This window comes from Eleutherodactylus coqui, chromosome 5 (genome assembly GCF_035609145.1).
Source record: "Eleutherodactylus coqui strain aEleCoq1 chromosome 5, aEleCoq1.hap1, whole genome shotgun sequence".
Taxonomy (NCBI): domain Eukaryota; kingdom Metazoa; phylum Chordata; class Amphibia; order Anura; family Eleutherodactylidae; genus Eleutherodactylus; species Eleutherodactylus coqui.
The window spans coordinates 97132101-97154375 of NC_089841.1; the positions used below are offsets into that span (position 1 = coordinate 97132101).

Genomic DNA, 22275 nt, shown 5'->3' on the forward strand with positions numbered 1-22275 from the left:
AGGAGTTCGTAAAGAGATGAATACGGTTAAGGAAACTGAAATATTTAAAACGGATACATATATTAAATCATTAATGCCATAGTAATTGTTCAAGATGAGTGACTTGGATAAGTCCATCAGCTGCCAGAGACCACCTTTTAAGTGGTTTCACACAGTGCGTTTTGGAAAAACGTCACATTGTATTGACCAATTACAAAAAAAAACAAAAAACACAACCAACAAGGCAAAAGAGACACCACAACCAGATGCTAGCAGCAAGTCAGTGAAGTTTTAAACACTACAAACAGTGCTTTTTTATTTTGCCTTTTCCTTTTTCTGGGTCTGTACCTTGTTTTTGTAAACGCAGCAAGATGTTGGTTTGGCGTCTTGTAATAAAAAAAAAACCAAAACAAACCTGTGAAGCCATTCTAATCAGTTTGTAATCTAGTGCTTTTTATCCAGCCTGTAAGAAAATTTGCCATAAATTTCATGTGCGTTTTTTTTGTTTTTAAACAAACCTTTTAATGGTGTTTTCTTTATACAGGCATGTCCTTTTTTGAGGCTTTTTTTTTTTTACTATAAAAAAAGCTTGTGAGAAAAGTGTTTCAAAAGGTATAAAAGCCAGAACCTAGAGGAGTATTCTGTGATTTGCAAAAATTGTCATTGACCCAAAGACCACACTAAAAGTGAGGGAAAAAACAAACAAAAAAAAAACAAAAAAAAAACCCAATTACTGTACTGTCCATAGAGCCTTTAACAACTTCCTTTTGACTTAGGTCAGCTTAACACTGGTGTAAACGTATTACCATGCGCATTTGCACTGCGTATTTTCGTAATGGGTGTTGAGTTTTTGTGCTAGTGTGCGTATTTGACTGTTAAACAAAAAAAAAAAAAAAAAACGCTCCCATTGACATCAGTGGGCAATTAAGTTCAATCAGTTTAGCCTGCCATTTCCCTGCACAATAATGAACACTTGCACCTTCCTCTATCACGGAATCTCAATATACACACACCGTCAAAAAAAATAAATAAAAAATATTAAGCACTTAAGAGAAGAAGGAGTTGTCACTTTGCTGCAAAACTCGGCATGCAGTTACATCTAAGGCCGCCTGCAAACGAGCGGGTCGGATCCGGCGGCGATTCTCGCCGCAGGACCCGACCCGAGCGCCTGCAGGGATGAGCGCGTACTCACCCGCGCCCAGCGGTCCCGGCTCTTTCATGTGCCGGCTGCGCAGACCAGCACCGGCGGCCGGGTGAGTGACATTTCTGTGCGGGGCTCGAAATAGGACATGCTGCGGTTTGTTTGCTGCGCAAGAGTTCGCGCGGCCAAACCACGCCCGTCTGCATAGGATTGCGTTTTTTAACGCAATCCTATGCAAGCTTTGAGCGGCGGATATCCCGCCGCAGGATTTCCACCCGTTTGCAGGCGGCCTTAGGCAGATATGCACATGATTGAAGTTGTGGTGTGATAAGGTGAATGGTTTTTTTCACCTGATGCCATAAAAGTGGGTCCACCTTTGGCCGATAAAAAAAAAAAAAGACTTAGATGCTACTTGTGTGCAGTGGACCTCCTTTTCCGCTTGTTGACCACTAGACGTCTCTACGATGCAATCTAAGAGATTTTGCCCAATTAACAGAGTTTGAAAGGGGGCTCATTCTTGGAATGCAAGCAGCTGGATGTCGCATTGACGAATTGCCCGCCACCTGGTCCTTTCAGACCTGATTGTTAGGAGATATTGGGACCAGTGGATGCGTGCGGGCGCACACACAAAGCGAACGGGCTCAGGACAGCCTCGACAAACCACCAGTAGAAAGCATCGTCTGACAAGCACAAGCTGCTCCAACTGTCACATTGTCTGCCATTCAGAGACAGGTGGCACAATAGCTACAGGCCCTGTGTCTGTCTGAACCATTTCCAGGTGCTTGGATGAAGGACAATTGGTATGAAGGCGCCCATTACATGCAGTGTCTTTGACACCCACGGTCGCCTCCGTTTGCAGTGGTGTCGTGAACAACAAAACTGGACACTACGGAGTAGAACTGCAATATCTGAGGTTCCAGTCCATAGTGTCCAATGAATCCAGGTTTAGTTTGGGCACTGATGACAGCCGTATTTGTGTCTGGAGATCTAGGCGTGAACAACTATTGTCCGCATACTCGCTCGATAGAGCATACACAGGTGAGAATTCATTCGCTAGTTGCTTCGTTACGGCTCACCTAAAAATGGTCACAGGTTGGTTAATTGTCTGGTGTACGCAAGCAATAGGCTGCCTTTCAACAACCAGCTAATAACTTTGCAGGGAGGGAAATGCTTCAGTGAACATGAAATTGAACAAGTGAACAAGAACTGCTCTGTATAAAAGTACACAAACAGTCGTTCATAAGCTTTAGGCTGTCTGCACACGAACGCATTTTTGTTGCGGAATCCACAGCAGGCGTCCAGACCGTGGATTTTGTGTCATCGCCTAGCAACGGTGTGGGAAAAATAAAGATTTAAAAAAATATATAAAAATTCTGTACTGCGCATGGCCGATGGCGGCCTGCCACGACCATCCGCAGTATAGAAAAAGGCTAAAGAACACCGGTACGCAGTGTCGCCGTCCAGGGTTAGGGCTGGAATCCGCAAGTGGAATCTGGCTCTGCCGTGTGCAGGCAGCCTTAGTGATTATTTGGAGCCACTATTTCGATGACAGTTGTCCTCTTATAGTCTTGAACAATTACAAGTGAAAAGAAAAAAATATATATATGATTTCTGCAACACTGAACGTAAAGACTGAAATTACAATGCACAGTTACATAAGACGTGCAGCTGCAAACACATATGGTCCTCCGACACCTATGGATGGACGCCAAGATGAATTGCTGTGGTTCTGAAGGCCAAAAGGAAGCCCAACACGCTACTACGGAGGTGCTTTTAATAAAAGTGGACAGGTTTATATCCATATACTGTGTATGATACACTCAAAATGCACCCATCAAGATCAATAGGTTGTCCACCTAATGCACAGACTTGCATACCAATAGGACACTTTTTTTGGAGGGTAATTGAATGGGTTTTCTATACTGGGCAAACTTTTTAATAAAAATTAAAAATGCCAGACAGTGCAAATATTTGCATGACAATTTCACACTAAAACTATGCAAATCCTTCAATATAAGAGCAAAATTCTTTATAGCATCCCCCCATGCTCTAGATTTAGGTCAGCGGAACAAGAATGTTATAGCAGTGCCTGGTGAGAAGGCCGCTAATCATACTACTTATTACTTGACCTAAGATTTCAACTTACTATTGCTTGGCAACACAGTCTCCAAGAAAAAACATCTGCAGATTTCTAGAAACCCTATCATATACTTGGCAACAGACAATATTATGATTTTTATTATTAATCTTTAGCTATGAAGAGCAAATATATTTCCCAGCAGTTTATATAGTCAGAGGAAACAGACCAGATAGGACCAGATTGTCCAGGGTAGAACAATCCATAGAATTGGTGCAGCTCAGGAAAAAATCTTGGACACTGAATTGGGAGGAAATACTCAAACATCTGAAAAACCTCTTTTCACACTCACGGCTGCCTCCATTATACATACTGGATCCATTTTTAATTTATGCAACAGAAACCACTGGTACCAGATACTTTATGCCTCCGGGAAGAAATAAAAAAAATAAAAAAAGGGGGGGGGGGGGGGGTCACCAGGACTCCATTTATTAATTATTTAAATATTATATAGAAAGTTTCCTCTTAAAGAGATCATACCCCAATTGCCTTATAACCCATACATAGCATTGATGATTGGGGGTCTCACCAGTGACACCATCAGGGAGCCTGAGAACAGGGGTCCCGTGTACCCATGTGTTTGTTTAATATATATATATATATATATATATATATATATATATATATATATATATATTATATATATATATATATATATATACACACACACACATACATATACATATACACATACATACATACACACACACTATATATTTATTACACACACACACACACACACACACACACACACACACACACACACAGCAGTGTTTTTCGGTTTTACTTTAAGGGGTAATCCGGCTATTAAAAACTGATGGCCTAGCCTCATCAATATCTGATCAGTGGGAATCTGCCGCCCGAGTCTGCATGAGGATAATCCTGTTTGTATTTGGAAGGCCATACAATTTGCAGCGGCCGTTCTGTATACGGCAGTGAATGGAACAACGCTGCAGTACGCAGAACAACTGCTACAAATAGTACAGCGTCCTGAATATAAACAGGATTGTACTTGCATGTACGAACAACGTGGCTCCTTCAATCAGCTAATCGGTGGGGCTCCTAGGCAGTGGACTCCTACCAATTAGATATTGATCACCATCCGGAGAATAAACCATCAGTTTTTAAAAGGCATCAATTTAGTACATGTTCAGTCAATGGACCAGGCAGGTGCTGATAATAAAGGGCTACCAATTCGGAAACCAAAAAAACTAACATGTTGCAAAAGGTACATCTGGCAGTGTTCACACGCTAACGAATTTTCAATGATAAATTGGTACCGTCTAAATGGGTCTTAAATTGTGAGACCATTAAGGATCTATTCATGATGGCCACACGATTTTGCGAAAAATCCCTCCCCCAAAGTCGAAGCATGCTGCGACTATGGGGTATTTTCCCATAGACTTCTCTAAAAAAAAATTAAAAAAAATAAAAACTTGAAAGATTACAAGAAAAAAAGTATGGGTTTTAAATTTAACAAAAAAATAAATACATGATAGAAGACGATTGGAACACAAAAGAAAAAAAAGTGAAGGAGCTCTAAAAGTTGGGACACACAGACATGTAGCTGTAGTCTTCCACGTGAAGCCAGAACAAACAAGCTTGAATGTAATGAAACTCCAGGCCCCGCCCAGAAACTGCCACCTCTCATTACAAACACTTCTCTGTCATGAGACGTTGTGTTACATCACTAGCACAGAGCTCCTCAAACACGTTTATCTGCCAGCACATCTCTATATACGGAATGTTACCTGTGCCCCAGGATATTCACACCGAGTACCTGCACACAGATACTGACCTACCGTCTCACTCAAGAGCCAGAACCATAGCCGCAGTAACCCATCCCGCTAGTATAAACAAGACGACTAATCATTCAGTTGAATCAAAGGTGAAAACGCTCTGTGCACGCTTCCATAAAACATGCAAATGAGCAAGTTCAACCGATAAGCCATGACTAATATTAGCGCAATAGTCACCTTTTATTATATTACACGTCAACTATTGAAATGAACGTCCAACCGTGTGATACATATATCACCACTTTGTCTCATTGAAAGGGGGTCAGGACTTGAAAAGGGAAATCCCTTCTATGACTTTTATATGTCCAAACAGACGGAACCAAACAAAAAGATTTTCCTATTGCTCTTCAAAGATCTCAGCCAATTGTTGGCGCTGGAGCAGTACTACTGTGTGGACCAAATCCTGCAAAGTCCAGAGGAGGGCTTATGTGGTCAATACAGCTATCCAACATTTCAATAGTGTTCACATCTTACTAAAATCTTATGTAAAGGGGCCTTTTACACGGTAAGATAAAGCGGTGAACTAGCAATCTTACACCATTCGCTTGGCTTGCATTTACATTAAACAATTGGGTAGATTTGATCGCTCGTTGGATCATAGCCACGTCTCTAGTCAACCCTTCTGCTACTGCTTTCTAAAAGCAAATTGTAATGACGCTTGTCTATACCAAAAGATTTTCCGCCAGACAAACTAAGATTTTTAAGTCTGCATGAAAGATCCGAATGATTTATCACTGATCGGTAGTTTGCTGCATGCATTTACACCTAACAATTATCATGCAACCCACTCGATCGCAAGATTATTTACACTATAAAAATCGCTAAGTATAGAAGGACATTAAGACTGAAAAAGAAGAAGAAAAAAAAAAAAACCGCAAACCAAAAAGACATGCCCATTGTCTTGTAATGTTGATACAGAGGAAGGCAAAAAGGAAACAACCCCCCCCCCCAGAAAACAAACACATGAGGTTGAAACCAATTATCCTTATTTTATGGAAACAACCTTTCTGAATTAATGTAGCGACTATGACATGTAATATTGTATCGCTCAAGAAAGGTGTCCAGGCCCCTGTTGAACTCCTGAGCGAGTTCTCCACCACCACGTCCTCAGGCAGAGAGTTTCATAGTCTCACTGCTCTTACAGTAAAGAACCCCCTTCTGTGTCAGTGTGAAAACCTTCCTACCCCTAGATGTAGAAGGTGCTCCCTTGTTATTCACAGTACTGTGTATAAACAGATCATGGGGGAGATCTCTGTATTGATCCCCAATATATTTTTATATATTTATAGTTATTAGGTCACCCCTCAGTCGTCTTTTTTCAAAAGTCAATAACCCCAATTTTGATAACCTCTCTGGGTATTGTAGTCCACCCATTCCATTTATTACTTTAGTTGCCTGCCTTTGAACCCGCTCAAGCTTGGATATGTCCTTCTTGAGTACCGGTGCCCAAAACTGTATACAATATTTCATAAGCGGTCTGACCAGTGACTTGTAAAAAGGAAGAACAATGTTCGTCATTTGCCCCTAGACCTCTCATGAGGCATCCCTTGATTTTATTTGCCTTGGCAGCAGCTGCCTGACACTGGTTGCTCCGGCTGAAGACCAAGCATCTCTCCGCATGAAGAATTTGAAGTTGTGGCCCTCAGGCAGGATGGGATTTCACCGATAAGGGAGTCTGTAAGCAGTTTCGACACTGCAAAACTGGTAACGGTGCTGTGTAGGTAGAGGCCAGAGAGCAGGGCTAAAAACATTTTTGTGAATGATGTTACTACCGTATAACCAGCATCAAGAAAAACATGTTTTACTCCCCCTACACTGCCTTCTCACTGACTTGCCCTCCACTCAGTCAGCTGTAGCATCCAACTAGAAAACCACTACAGCTGTGGAGCAGGTCAATAACCAGAGTGGAGGACACTTGAGTGCCAAGTCCTGCTTCTAGAGCGCTTGCAGCAGCTAAATGTGTTTTATAACTGCTGGGGACACTAAAAAGAAAGGCTAGGGGAACACTTACACCCTTCTTCCCGACCTAAGAAGAGCCTGATCTGGTGACCGGAGGTTGGTATGAAACAAAAAAAACACGACAAAAGAGACAATGGACCTATGGCGGAGCAATTCAGCAAGCCCCGCTGATTTTATCCCATGACAGGTCCTCTCCATTTTTGGGGTTGTTCTTTAGGCTGATTTCACTCCAGACACTTTTTTGGGGTGTGGGACCACACGATTATAGCGGTTACAAAATAAATGTATAAACAAGCCCTTAGGATCATTCTGAAGAGCGGATGCTATTGTCAACATTAGTTGATATTAGAGAGGCTAGATTATATAGTCCCATGTTTAAGCCAAGTCATAAATGCGGCAGCATGTGGCCCTAACACGGGAATATATCCAATCTCCTTTCTTGGACCCAGAAACCAAAACAGATTTTTCACACACAAAGAAAAACCAACTAGCCTGACCAATCATAACATTTAGGGGGCCTTCACACTGGTGATAAAATTGTGCAAGATTTGTGCATTGCAAGACGCACAAATATGAAAGCCATTCCCTTGAATGGGTTCATTCATATTTATGAGGTTTTCCTGCATAGCACCGTGTTACGATGCAGAAAAGAATCGCAGCATATACTCTCTTTTGGAGATTTCTTTAGCGATTTTGGCGCAGCATATTCTTTCTTTTGATGATCTCCTGCCGCAGCTGTGACAGCTGCAGCAGGGGATTCCTTCAGCGTTCTTCTCCCATTGATTTCAATGGGGCCGGCGCTGCTGCCGCCAGCCCCATCAATAATCAATGGGAGAACATAATGATCTCCTGCCGCGGCTGTGATAGCCGCGGCGGGGGTGAAAGGAACCCCCTGCATGGATTGAGAGGTTGTTTTCAAATGAAAACACCATGCTTCCAGGGGTTTCCACACGTTTGAAATCAATGGAAGATGATCGCCATCTCCTGCCGCTGCTGTGACAGCTGCATTGGGAATTCCTTCAGCCCTGCTGTCTTGCGAGGCAGTTACCCTGTAAAAACACCTCACATCCAGGGCTTTTCAGAAGCATTGGGAGGGCGATATTGTGCCGTGAATCACAGCCCAATATCGCTCCTGCATACTGGCATGAAAATTGTGTGAGATTTATGCATTGCGAGACACACAAATCTCACACAAATATGAAATTTGCAAGGTTTTCTGCATAGTACTGCGGTGCAATGCAGAAAACAATTGTAGCATGTTCTTTCCCGCCCCCTCTCCTGGCTAGAGAGGAATCACTATGAGAACACTCTCTAGCCCCAGCTCTCGAGAAAGCAATCTAGTCCCGCCCCCTTCTCTCCAAATATGGGGAGATCTCTAGGAGAGCCCCTGCAGCTCTGCCTCCCCCTCTCTCATTGCTATGGGGCATTCTTTCATCCCCACAGGAATGCGAGGCTGTCTCCTTTTGAAAACTCCTCGCATCCAGGGGTTTTTAGAAGGCAGCATTACCGTCACGTGTCAATATACCGTTAGGGCTGCTGTGGGTGGGGTCACTATTACCGCTGGGGTAATAGTGACACCCCCCCACAGCGGCTCCAACAGGAATAGTGACACGACACGAACACACGAACACACACACACACACACGCCCCAATGATAATAGTGATTCTTGACAGTAGCCTCAACGGTAATAGTGACCCCCCCCCCCCCACAACGGCTCCAGAGTTAATAGTGACCTCCAGAGCCGCTTCAGCGGTAATAGTGACCCCTGACAGCGGCCTCAACGGTAATAGTCACCCCCGACAGTGGCTTCAGCGGTAATAGTGCTATTACTAGCAGTAGCCCCTATATCAGCCCCAGTAGTAATAATGCCCCCGAGACCCATATACTTACCCACTCCTTGTCAAAGCGCCGCTGTTTACCCTGCTGGCACTGTGGCGTCAGTGTGCTGCCGGATGCCTCCTCCCCTGCTCTCGCAGAACCAAGGAGGAGACGTTAGGGGAGGGGATGATCGCTTACTCTGAAACAACAATGTCGCTAGGCTCCAAACCAAAGTTCTGCTGATTGCCATGATGTGTTATGCCTTTATTAAATATTTCGTGCATACAGAAGTAGCTCCATAAAATTATAAAACCAACAGGGTTCTGCCCTTACCCACTCCTCCACGTTTGGATCCCCCTGTTCCTCATGCTGCGTTTTCTTCCATAGGATATTTGACTTCCCGTAGTTGTTGATCTTCCTCCTTGTTTTCACAGCAAAGAATATGATAATGGCAAATGCTACAACAATCAGGAACCCCAGGACAATGGCAATAGCCTAGAAAAAGAAATCCTATTTTTATTTTTATGTTTGTCTGGTTATTTTTACATGTTATTATAAGATATATGCTACACATAGACCTGGGTAATGTGAACCATGCCCTTTATATACAGTGGGTTACATTTATTTTTAATACAGAAATACACTGCACTATTTGTTATCTAAACCTGCACATCAGATGTTTGAAAGTGGAAAAACCACTTAAAGGTAGGACTAATTTCCAGGAGCTCACCATGACTGCACCACAGGAGGTTGCCCTCTGAACACAGAAGTTAAAAGGCCTCTCCCATCCCCACCCTCCAGTGTTTTTCCAATTACTACAGGAGGACGGATGCAACAGATAAATCTATAATGTAAAGTTCACACAGTAGACTACAAACCGGATAAAGCAGTTACTCGAGCAAGCATCGGGGGGGGGGGGGGGGGGGGGAGATCTCGCTCACTCCCCCCCCCCCCCAAGCCTGCTCGGACCAGTAAGCAGTTACTCGAGAAGAGCGATGCTCGCTCAAGTAACTGTTTTATCCGAGTGTGCTCACTCATCTCTACCTATTACCCATAGGGCTAATACTTTCCAGGATGTCCCTTGTTATAGTTCCACAAGAGCAGTGCCAAATATGGAGGCTCACAGAGAACAATTGTCTGAAGGACTCTGTCCATATGGCCAAGTTCTGCTTTGAAGTAAAGTCCTGTCTGTAATGTCTACAGAAGGGATGAATATTAGACCAGGTAGCTGCTTTGCAGAGGTGTTGCCTTCCAACAGTGGAGTCCCAGGTATGCATCTGACCAAGGGCACGATCTGTGCAGATTTTTCACAAGATTTGAGATTGGCCCTTGTGTGTGTTTGAGGTAGGGGAACTGGATGGCAATTCTGTGGATCGGAAGTCTGTATAGTAACTCATTCTCGCCTTGTATTGTGCTGCTTTTAAAACCCTCCTGAAAAATGAACCTCAGTGTCTCTAGGAAATGGTGCATAGGCCCATCCTGTACACATACTGGGGGAAAAGGTTACTGGAGGCAAGGTTGCCATTATTCAGGACATATTTTCCAAAGTATTGTGAAGTATTGATAAATTTAAGTATGTGTCATGGTGTTTCTATCATGTTCATGCACCCAATTAGTGCAGTAGCTCAGCTCCAAAATTTGGAGACTTAAGAGTCTCAGTTGATTAACGTGTAGAAATCTGTCTAAAAACCTCTATCAAGCAAAACTGGTTCACCCTTTTCTAGACACTTTTAAAAAGTATCAGTGCAGATCAATAGCGAATTTGTGTAAATCAATTTGTGCCAAAATGCCAACGCAACTTACGCCAGAATTTTGGCACAACACCAATAGTAATTGTGCCAGACTAAGCCTGTGTGCGCACTGGATGCAGAAGGAAGGGCCCCTGAAATCTGGTTGGGAAAAAAGGTTCCTAATTTGCTACATGCACAAGAACGGTCATGTTTGAAGATACGGTCAATCAGGGAGTAAATAAAGAACAACTAAGATCTGGAGTATCCTCCTTACTCACTCATCAACTCTGCGGTACATACACCATAATCAGCAGGTTATTAAAAGAAAAAGAACACTATACAAAGAAAAATATCCATTAACAATAGTGCCAAGCAGACATTACAATAGCTTTGCATTAGGGATGAGCGAGTATACTCGCTAAGGCACTACTTGCTCGAGTAATGTGCCTTAGCCGAGTATCTCCCCACTCGTCCCGAAAGATTCGGGTGCCGCCGCGGGGCGGGGAGCTGCGGGGGAGAGCAGGGAGGAACGGAGGGGAGATCTCTCTCTCCCTCTCTCCCGCCCGCTCTGCCCCGCTCCCCGCCGCAACTCACCTGTCAGCTGCGGCAGCCCCCGAAGCTTTAGGGACGAGCAGGGAGATACTCGGCTAAGGCACATTACTCGAGCGAGTAGTGCCTTAGCGAGTATACTCGCTCATCCCTACTTTGCATATTAAAAGTCGCCACCATAGAAATTAATGTCTATTCTGTACTTGTGGACTGTCATCACTTTTTTAATTAATATCACAAATGTTTCACAAATACATATGTGTAAAAAAACAACCAAACACACTATTTCTTAGGCTCAATGCACACGGGCGTATTTGCATTGCGGATTCCACAGCAAAAACTGCCCATAAGCATGCTATGCAAAAATCGCTTTTCCATGTCTACAAGCAAAAAACAATTGCGATTTTACGCTCATGGAGGGGGAAATTTTTTTTTTTAAATCGCAACATGTCATATTCCAGCATGGATGGCTTCCATTGAAGTCAATGGAAGCTGTCTGATCCGCAGCCCTTCCGCAAAGACATTGCGGAAGGGTCGTGGAATCTGCATCATCGCTAGGCGACGAAGCAGGGAAGAGCAACCGTTTAAAAAAAAATAAATTATGTACTGCGCATGTCCGACGGCTCGCCGCGCGGACCAACTACAGTACAGAAGAAAAGAAGAAACAGTAGGTATGTATGGATGCTGGCCGCGGGCAGGGTCTGATTACACATGCGGAATCCGACCGCCCATGTGCCTTGAAATTCTTGTGTCTCCAAAACATAAATATTTATAATATTAAGGTGGTATAAACGAGGCAATCAGCTGCAAGATCGCGTCAAATGGGTATATTAAAAAACTGGTGACAAATAACCCACGAGTACCCTATTCTGATAATGTAATATAAAGCAAAGATTCTTACCTCTTGTGGTTCCACAACACAGTAATGGTAGAGATACTGATTAACAAACACTGCGTTGGTTACCGGTGCATAGAACTGCTGGCATAGTGATAAAATCTGGTTATAGAAAGACGATCCAGATGCTTGGGCTACAGGATTTACCCCCATGATGTAGACAATTGTAGCAATCAAGACCAATCCCGCCATGATTCCGCTGATGATAGTGACAATCAGGTAGAATCTTCTAGTGGTAGATGTCTCTGTCCTTGTTACCGACATTACAAAGATTACCATACCACATATAAAGCAAAACGCAGACATGGCAAGAATGAACCCTTTGGCAGCACGGGGATCCGTGTAAGATCCTCCATAAGCAAAGCCATAGCCCATCCCTTGTCCTCCAAAACCATAGCCACTGAATCCAGGAGAATAACTAGAAAATCCTCCTCCCATGCCATATCCCATAGACTGTCCAGTGATATCTAAATCCCATGGCAATGTGGAAGCTACACATGCAAAGATTCCCACACACATGACGACGATGAGGATGGCCATTATCTTGATGATTCCTGGTGGAGAACTCCATTTGTAGAAGTGCTGGACTACTTCGTCCTCGGGATAATAGGAGTATGCAGGTTGTGAAGCCATTTTCGCTCCGTACATGTCTTGACTGGGGGCATAAATAGATGGTTTGCTGCAATAATAAAACCAAAAACATTGAGTTAGAACAAGAGAGAAGAAAAAAATAAATGTTTTACAAATTCAAGTCGGTGGCAAAGTCATTGAGTTACAGGCCCTTTTCTCCATCTGCGATATTTGGTGTTCAGTGCTCTATTTTATAAGCAAATTGACAACCCGCAGCATTTCCAACAAAGGGTTTAAGCAGTTAACAGTGTTTCCGCTCACCTCGCAATTCTTTGCACGGTCAGCGCTCCCCTTCACCCAGAAGCCTCTAGTGAGTGTAGCACCACTTGTCAGGTGATGCATAAGTGACATCACCTGGCCAGTAGTGCTGCGCTCACTAGAGGGTATATGCCGACAGCACACAGAATTACGAGGTGAGGGGAAGCGCCGTAGCTGCTGAAATTAGCTGCAGATTTTCTTAACTGATTTGAAGCCAAAATTTGCGCCGATGGCGAGGATTGTGACTCTTTCTTTTGCAGATTTTGTAGTGGAAAATCTGCAGCATTCCCATTATGTGTGAACATACCCTAAGTACGTCTCTAGTAACGCACATACAGCGCTACATCTTCTATTGTTTTGCATTGAATCACTTGTTGACACAGCCACAAAATATTTCTACCTCAATCCCTCTTTAAACTTGTGCAAGTTGATGAATAAGTCATGCGTGCATCAGAAAACATTTTGTTCTCCAGTGCACCATGGTTGACATGACAAATGAAAGTTAAGAGCTGCCAAAAGAAACCTTAGACTGCAGTAAGAGGAGATGTCCGAAACAAACTAGTCTCCGGATATACATTTATCCTGTTGAGGTCCACTAGATCTAGAAACTACAAAGTAAAAATATCTGATATTATCTATCTCAGATATATGTGTATGTTCCTGGAGGTTCTTAGGGCTGGACCTATGCAGAATAAGAGTAGTGATCATTTAGGAAGACGCTTTATAGACTTACTCTAAATAATCCCATTATTGAACCGTGCAAACACTCTTCCCAAGTGAGTAGCTGCTATCAAACCAATAAACCACATTGAATAGACTGAATTTTGGGCAAGGAATAATGCAAGGTTTATGAGTGCAAAACCTGCACTTCACCCCAAGTACACTGAATTGTACATTGCAGTTTTGCAGGTAAAGTAGTGTATATCTGCTGGATTCCTGGAACACCCAAACAGTGAAAGGTATAAACAGATCTTTAAAACCAATAATGGTCATTTCCAGAATTCAATGTGGAAGGTTTACAAAGCCACACAATGCCCAGGGCATCTAATATAAGAGCAAGCGCTAATGTGTACAGCCGCACTCTTATCACTTATTCATTGCATGGCAGGCTGTTTCCCAGATTAGGTTCACAATACTTATCAAATGTTTACTCAGTAAAGCAGCAAAGTAGATACGTACTACTCATCTGGTCGATAAGGTGGCGGACTTTCAAACGGCCGGGAAGACATTTCGGCAAGCAGGGAGACGGACCACAGAAGGAACCTGAGCTTCAAAAGAAACAGAAACAGTAGTGAATTACAAACAAGCTTAATCCTCCAAAAGGGTCAGCCATGCAACATGGCCTTCTGAAACAGAAGTTATGTGGAGTTCATCTCAAATCCCAAAATGAAAGGGCTTTATAATGCACCTTAGGATAGTAGGTGGAGCTGGGCAGATCATTCCTTTTCATGTGTGTCCAGAAACAGTATGCAAATAGCAGATTGTGTGATGCCTCTGCAGCGCCACCTATTGGTAGATAGGGTGGCTACTGACTAACAGACCTTGCAGCATGACTAAGGAGAAGTGTGGTTTGGATTATATCCTTAGTTATGTTTCAAAGCCTGTTAAAGGCCCTGACATTGACATTTAGGGTATTAATTTCCAATAGGTGGCGCTGCAGAGGTATTCTAATATCTGCCATTTGCATACTAAATTTCCCAGAGGAGCATTACATGACCTATAAGCCTCCTCATACCCTCTTGGTGTTCTCCATAAGGAGAAGCAATAACCCCTCCAGACCCAGAACTAATATAGCTCTTCTAAAAGCCAAAAAACTACACAACTATTTTTATTCCACTTTGCCTATGGTGGTTTTAGGGATTGTCAGTGCAAAAGTGGAGGGTTTTTGGTTCACCCCATACGACCTGTCATGTAATACAAGTTACACCAAGCCTACAGGACAATATACACAGGACTTTCAGTAGACTCAATGATGTGAAAACATTGTAGAAAAAAAAAGCAAATGTATCAGAAGTCTAATTACCTATTCGGCTCAGTATATGGCCAACAATGGACTTACTATCTGGAGATTCTCTGCAGCATACTATTTAGAGGCAAAGTACCTCCTGAACTGGTCAAAAGTCTAACAATAGTCGTTAGGAGCGCACAATCACCACTATTGTTCCACAAAGTACAAGCTCCTCATGACTTGGAAATTACTACCTCTCCAAAATTAGGCTGTACCTTCAGATGGGTTCCGGTTGGAATGATAAGCCAGTTTAATTTTCTAAATTAAGTTAATTCTATGAGGTTTAACAATTAAAAACCTTTCAGACTCTTGTTTTCTACAAACTTAAAGGGGTTGTCCCGCGGCAGCAAGTGGGGTTATACACTTCTGTATGGCCATATTAATGCACTTTGTAATATACATCGTGCATTAAATAGGAGCCATACAGAAGTTATTCACTTACCTGTTCCATTGCTAGCGTCCTCGTCTCCATGGTGCCGTCTAATTTCAGCGTCTAATCGCCCAATTAGACACGCTTGCGCAGTCCGGTCTTCTCCCTGGTAAATGGGGCCGCTCGTGCCGGAGAGCTGGTCCTCGTAGCTCCGCCCCGTCACATGTGCCGATTCCAGCCAATCAGGAGGCTGGAATCAGCAATGGACCGCACAGAGCCCACGGTGCACCATGGGAGAAGACCCGCGGTGCATCGTGGGTGAAGATCCCGGCGGCCATCTTGCTAAGGTAAGGAAGAAGTCGCCGCAGCGCGGGGATTCGGGTAAGTACTAAACGGTTTTGTTTTTTTTAAACACATGCATTGGGTTTGTCTCGCGCCGAACGGGGGGCCTATTGGAAAAAAAAAACCCGTTTCGGCGCGGGATAACCCCTTTAATAAAATATGCGGAAGGCGCTGCCCTCAATGAACACGACCAGCAGCCTAGATGGCGTTATGCTTCCCTCTATTCTCCAAATGTGTCACCATCATCATTTATTTATAAAACACCAACTATTACGCATCAGGAGTCATAACAAAGGAAATAAAAACAAGACACTAAGGCCGGTTTCACACGGGCGTGAAAACCACACCATGCGAGAGCGTGTGAAAATGTTTGTGAGGTTTTCACTTATACAATGTTTCATGAAAAAAAAAATTGCGCATGCCTTATCTTTTCAAATATTCCCTCACACTCGTGTGTATGTATTGCGTATTCCGTGAGCAGAAGAAAAATCTAATGCGTATTCCTGTCAGAGCTGTGCCACCACCTGCGAGTCTCTGGACCAAGCGGTGTGGAGGTGCGCTGGGCTCAAAATCCAAAATGGTACCCGCTCCCTGAACCAAGAGCTGACTGTGTCTTCCAGGGAAAGTGGAGAGCTGGTCCGTCTGTGTCCAGACCTCGTTGCCAGCAACATACAGTCATGTAGCGGACTGGATTTAGCCCACAGCCTTGAGTTTGACGCGTGGTTTATGTCCCTGGCAACGAGCAGTAAGCTACCAGAGGATTCAATAGCTGCAATATCCGGAGAATGGATCTTTCTGGAAATAAACATCTTATGGGTGAATGCATTGGTCGGTGATCCCAAAATGGGAATAGCTCTTTACGTATCATGTCCCCATTTATGCCATGTCCACCGCATAAGGTGTTCTTTACAATGTAGTAGCCACCACTTCTCAGAACATGGCTGGTCTTTAGGCAAGCATTGACAAGAAACAAAAACTCTGAAACGGTTTGGACATCTTTTCTTTCAGGAGACTCTTGTTTTGGCTTAGTGTTCCAGTTATTGTTACAAAGCCTGTTAGGCAGAGCTGAAATGAGCGGGTCAGATCCAGCATTTGGGAGCCCCGTAGCAGAATCCGGATGTGCACCCGGCCGGTGACCCTCGTATGGCCCTTTACTGTATTGCAGATGACCGTGGAGGCTAGCAGGTGGTCATTATTGTGGAAAGTCCGCTTAGACTCCGATCGCAGAATCCGCAATTCAAATCTGGTTGTATGAGACCGGCCTTAAAAAGGTCAGACATTAACTTGTAGGAGAGCTGCCTTTTAATAGGTGGCATCGTACCATCTATATTTGCATACCAAATTTCCCAGAGGAGCATTGCAGGGCCTTTTACATCCCCTCGCACCTACTAAATGTTCTCCACAAGAAGAAATGGTAACCCTCCTGACCCTGTTCTATGGGTAGGCATGCAGCTTGTACCCAGGTAACCACATTACCCCCCAGCTGCCTTTACATGTAACAATTAAAAATGAAAAAAAAAAAAAAAAAAAGTCATTGGATTTGAACAATCATCGTTTAGACTAAACACTGCCAACGACTGAACAATAATTTATCGTTCATTTCATGCAAGCATGAAAATAATCTTTGGCTCGTTCGCTACCGATCATTCAGACGTTCTCATTCACTTATATAGTGAACTGAACGAGCCAGTTTTATAAAAACTATTTATCTTTGTGTTTAAACTGCTTGCCCAAACAAAACAATACACCGTTTGCTCGGGTGAACAATCATCATTATATGTAACGGTTACCTAAATTTCCCTGCAACCCCCTTGCCTCAGTAGGACTTGTGCATATTTGTTAGACTAAGGCCCAATGTCCACGAGCGGATTTGATTTCTGGAATCCGCGAGTGAGATCCGCAAATCAAGCTGCCCATAGGGAAGCATCCGCACTTCATTTAACACCTGTGGATTTGTTTCTATTTGATTTGCGGATGTCACGTACGGATAATAAAATCGCAGCATGCGCCATTCATCTGTATGGGAGCTTATGATCCACAGTGCAACCGCAATACATTTGCGGATTCACTGCAAATTTGAAGGTTAAAATCAATTAGGAAGGTGGAGTTTGATTTTTTTCTGCACGGATAATCCACAGTGCATCCACGTAGGAAAAGAATTCCCACAATCCGTGATCTCCCGCAAGCAATAAAAAACAAAATTTAATGATGACTCGCAGTGCATATGCTTCGGAAATCTGCATGAAAAATCTGCGCATGCCGTGGACATAACCCTAGGGTGATTTCACATTTGTGTTAGGGATTCCGATTTCCTGCTCCATTCTGTGAGCAGGATTGGGGAATCCCCATGGCTGAACAGTTCAGTCTCTGGATAGAACCGAACAGCTCTGGGGCAGATCCCATTGACTAGAATACAGTCCACCCGCTTTCCACCGAGCTGGGCAGTTTTTGGACGGAAGAAAAAAATGCTGCATGTTGCTCTTTTTCAGCTAGATCTGCTACGGAACTTCCAGACAGAAGTTCTGACGCAGATATGAAACTACCCTAAGATGACAAGACTTCCATGAGACTCTGCATTCTTTATTGGTACATGTAAGGCTGAGCAAGTGTAGCAAACATTCTTCTCAAATTATCAAATCTAACTGCAACTAAATCTCCGTACAAACATCACAGATTTAAAAAAAAAAAAGGTGTACAAAATTGATGGCTCGTTCACATCAGCATTGGTGGTTTCGTTCAGAACTTCCGTAGCAAATTTCCACTAGAAGACGGGACGAAAAAGCGCAGCAAGCTGTTATTTCATCCTTTATATTCTGCCAAAATGCCGGACTTCAAGCTGGAAAACAATGAACCCCGTCACAGTCAAATGGGTGTCCATTCGGAGCCATTCAGTTCTGTCATAAGACAGAACGGTTCGGCCAGGGGGGTGCCGTTTTCCTGCTCCGAACGGACACTATAGAGAGACTAACAAATATGGACATGATGGTTGGAACAGCACATACAGGTGTTTAAACATCTGACGTTAAACCTCCTCATGGTCAACTCTCAGACAATAGGTCTATAAATAGTTTCATAGAAAAGCAAAATCGGGCTGCGCACATGACATTCTTCTGCTCTATTTTGCTAAAGGAACACACCAAGGATCCTGCTGTGATCCCCAGAGCCAAGTCTGTAAGAGCTATGCGAGTCTTCTACTTGGAGGAAGAAGGAGAGGCCACCTTGCAGGGAGTTTCCTGACATTAAATGCTTTTTCTGAGCCAACATCCAGGCTGACATTGTTTCATGTAAGTTAACACTTTTTAGCTGAGGAGTGGCAAAAAAAATTATTTTATAGTACATTAAGTATGTACCATGCTGTATTAGTCAACCGGCTCACAGCGATAAGCTCTCATCTCCTCCATACACGATCATGAGATCAATGCGATTACCAGCTAAAGGAATTTCTCTACTAGGCTGCCAACTAAGGAATTTTACATGGACAGTTTTATTGTAAGATTTCAAAACCCAGAAACACAGATCGTCAAGGTCGTTTTCATTAGAAACCTTGCAAGCTTTAAGAAAAACAAGCAAGAACACCATTTGTAAAGTTTCCTAGGGCCATAAAATCTCATACTTCATTATTGCAGTTTGTCAAGTTTAGTTGGGTGTATTGTCACACTGATGAGACATTCAGTTCAAAGTCCGTTCAATGCAGTCTGAGCCACCTACATTGAGAAAGAGCGCTAATGATCATTTCTGGATGGCAGTGAGAACTTGTACATTTCTATGGCCATAGACGCTGCAATGCTTCACACAATATCACCATTATTAGCATTGGCGAAACCAAAACACTTGAAGCCTGTTTCGGGTCAAAGTCTGCTAAAAGTTCGGTTCGGTGTGAACCCAAATCTCAAGCGGCTCATTTCAGCTGAACTCACTAAAATTTCCTTTATCTTCTATAAATGTGGCTCAGTGGTTAGCACAATTGCCTTGCTGTGCTGAGATCCTAGCCTCCTAGGTTTAAATTCAACTGAGAACATCCGCTTGCTCAGATTTGAACCTAGGACCCCAGCGCTCCAAGGCAAAAGTGCTAACCACAGAGCCACCATGCTTTTCCCTTCTTCCTCCTCCTGCAGAGCAGGAGAAGAAACCGAAAATACAAACTCCAAGCAGCCCTTGCTCAGATTTAAATTTAGGACCCCAGCATTGCAAAGCAACAATGCTAATCTCTGAGCCATTGTGCTTCTTTCTGTCTTGTTCCTCCTGAGCAGAAGGATTTTTATGGCTCTTCATGTTGTAAACCAGTTTTAGGGGTATTGGTGAAGTTCAATTCAGTCCAAAACCAAACTTTTTACTGAAATTCGGTGAACCAGCTTAACCGAACTTTTCAAAAGTTTGCTCAAGAAAAATCATTATGTGTGGTCATAAAACGATCAGTTCCAATCACTGGAAGTTTGTTTTATCAATGATACACTTAGGTAGTGGTTAAAGTGGCTGTCTCATGAAATAAACTCATTTAAGCAGGAAGCGATGTAGCTACTAAAATCAGCTGCAGGTACGGTGTGGATTTTTTCAAAATTCAGAAATGCTGTGGAATTTGCCTCGAAAAGTCCAAGTGTTTCCGCTCACTATGAACATAGCATAAGGCTGCATCCACACGGGCTACAAAATCTTGCTACAAAACGTCGCTCATGTGAAAGAACCCATTGGAAACCATGGGCTTCACATTGTAGCGAGATTTTGTAGCCAGTGTGAATACAGCCCAACAGTACATTCATGTGTTGCAGAATTGGTCCACACCAAAATCCCTGTCAATTTCCGCTTCAAAGTCCACATCGATTCTGCGGATCCACAGCAGAATTCAATGTTGCAGTTTTTGGTGTAGATCCACACGGGAAGTTCCAGAACTTAGCTCCGCCCCCTCCCAGTGCAAATAGTGGCGAGGGGCGGAGAGGGGGTCGGGAGCTCAGTGCACTACTCCCGGCTCTTCCAGCCTCCTCCCCCCTGCAGAGAAGGACACCGCCCCCCCAGGTCCCGTAGTAAAAGTTACACTTCCATTTTCGAGTACACAGTGCTCATTGAGCGCTGTGTACTCAGGGAAGGAAAAGGCAGAAAGGCTTAAAAAAAAAACCTCCTGCCTTCTCCTCCGGGTTATCAACTGTTACTAACAGCTGACAACTCCTTCTGCCTTTGATTGATTGCAGAGCCAGGAGGCTTACAGCACCGCCATAATTTTACTATTGGCTTGGCTTTAAGCCCAGGACCAAGCGCCGTAAATTTACTGCGCTTGGTCCTTAATGGGTTAATTGCAGAAGAACCGCAATTGAAAACTGCAACAACAACAAAAAAAAGAACAAAAAACTAAAAGGTTACTTGTGAACGCAGCCTTAAGAAAGTATAACTATGCATATACTGTAAGTCCATATCTACTTATATTAGAAATGTTGAAAATCCAGAGCTGACAAGCTTATCAATGAAATTATGATACAGCAATTAATTGAAGATAAACTGAAAAAAGTCAGATTTAAGTATAAAAGACCAAAAACAAGTCTTGTGGGTGTCAATCTAGAACAGTGTTTCCCAACTCCGGTCCTCAAGGCACCCCAACAGGTCATGTTTTCAGGACCTCCTATAGTAAGCACACCTGTGGCAATGTCTGAGGCACCAACAATAATTACATCACCTGTGCAGTACTGAGGAAATCCTGAAAACATGACCTGCTGGCGGTCCCTGAGGACTGGAGTTGGGAAAGACTGACCTACAATTTTGGCAATAACAAAACTAAAGTTCTACACAAGAGTGGAGAAGAACAATGAGATCGCAGGAACGACTGCCACCATGCTTGTTGAATGATTATTAACCAACTGGCATTCCCAGGGCAGTTTTAGACAAGTGCAAGTGAGGAGGGGAAAAAAAAAAAATTAAAAAAAATAATCGCTAATTTTAGTTTTCAGCTCAAAACCAAGTAACAGTCGGCTTGCAATAGTCACTCATCTATGAGCAACTTGGCTGTTTAATCTGAATAAAGGCAGCGGCAGGAAGAGCTCTCTGGCCCGCTCCACCTTTATTTCAGTGAGTGATTATCGCTTCTGTGCTTTTAGACAGGAATGTTTTTATGGATGCAACAAAAATTTTGTTCCCCAATGTTATCATTCCTGAGCGATAATCGCACGAATACGTAAAAGTACCCTCATTCTTCTCCGTGTTGGCATTCTTCAAGTGCACTTGTGAACCTGTATGCTTAAAGATCATTACTAAAGAGATCAAATAAGGCTGCAGCTCAACTGGACAACCCCATTTTACAGGTTAGGGTATGCTCACATGGGCGAAATCCACATTGGATATTTCTGCACGGAGTCTGCCTCTAAAAGCACAGCAGAAATACGCAGCTGGGCCATAAAAAATTTTGCATCGGCTCTGCACTCCTGTGCCCATGCATCCAGTCCTTTACAATAGGCACAATGGCGTATGGAATTTCCAATGTGAATTCGCTATGGAATCTGTGCCAAGAAGTGACATGTCACTTTTTTCCTGCATGTGGATTTTAAATTCGTGCTATACAGACTACGGAGCAGATTCCCACCGACAGTAATGGGGCCCCTTCAGACATCTGGATTTGATGTGTAACGTGGCTAAATTCCACCGTGTGAAGATAGCCATAAGTTGTTCTAGCGTCCACC

The 22275-nt window shown here is 43.4% G+C and overlaps 1 protein-coding gene across 2 annotated transcripts in view; it reads right to left on the reverse strand.

Annotated features, from left to right (window-relative positions):
* Positions 1–22275, reverse strand: part of OCLN (occludin) — a 36220-nt gene that overhangs the window by 8960 nt on the left and 4985 nt on the right. Inside the window, exons 2-4 of one of the 2 annotated variants that reach the window (XM_066602931.1) lie at positions 14076–14159; positions 12015–12687; positions 9168–9329 (exon numbers count right to left, since the gene is read on the reverse strand). In XM_066602931.1, the coding sequence (XP_066459028.1) occupies positions 9168–9329; positions 12015–12687; positions 14076–14125 (885 nt within the window). In that variant the 5' untranslated portion in view covers positions 14126–14159. Of the gene's footprint in view, positions 1–9167; positions 9330–12014; positions 12688–14075; positions 14165–22275 lie in introns of both variants that reach the window. The other variant, XM_066602932.1, reaches the window with a different exon arrangement.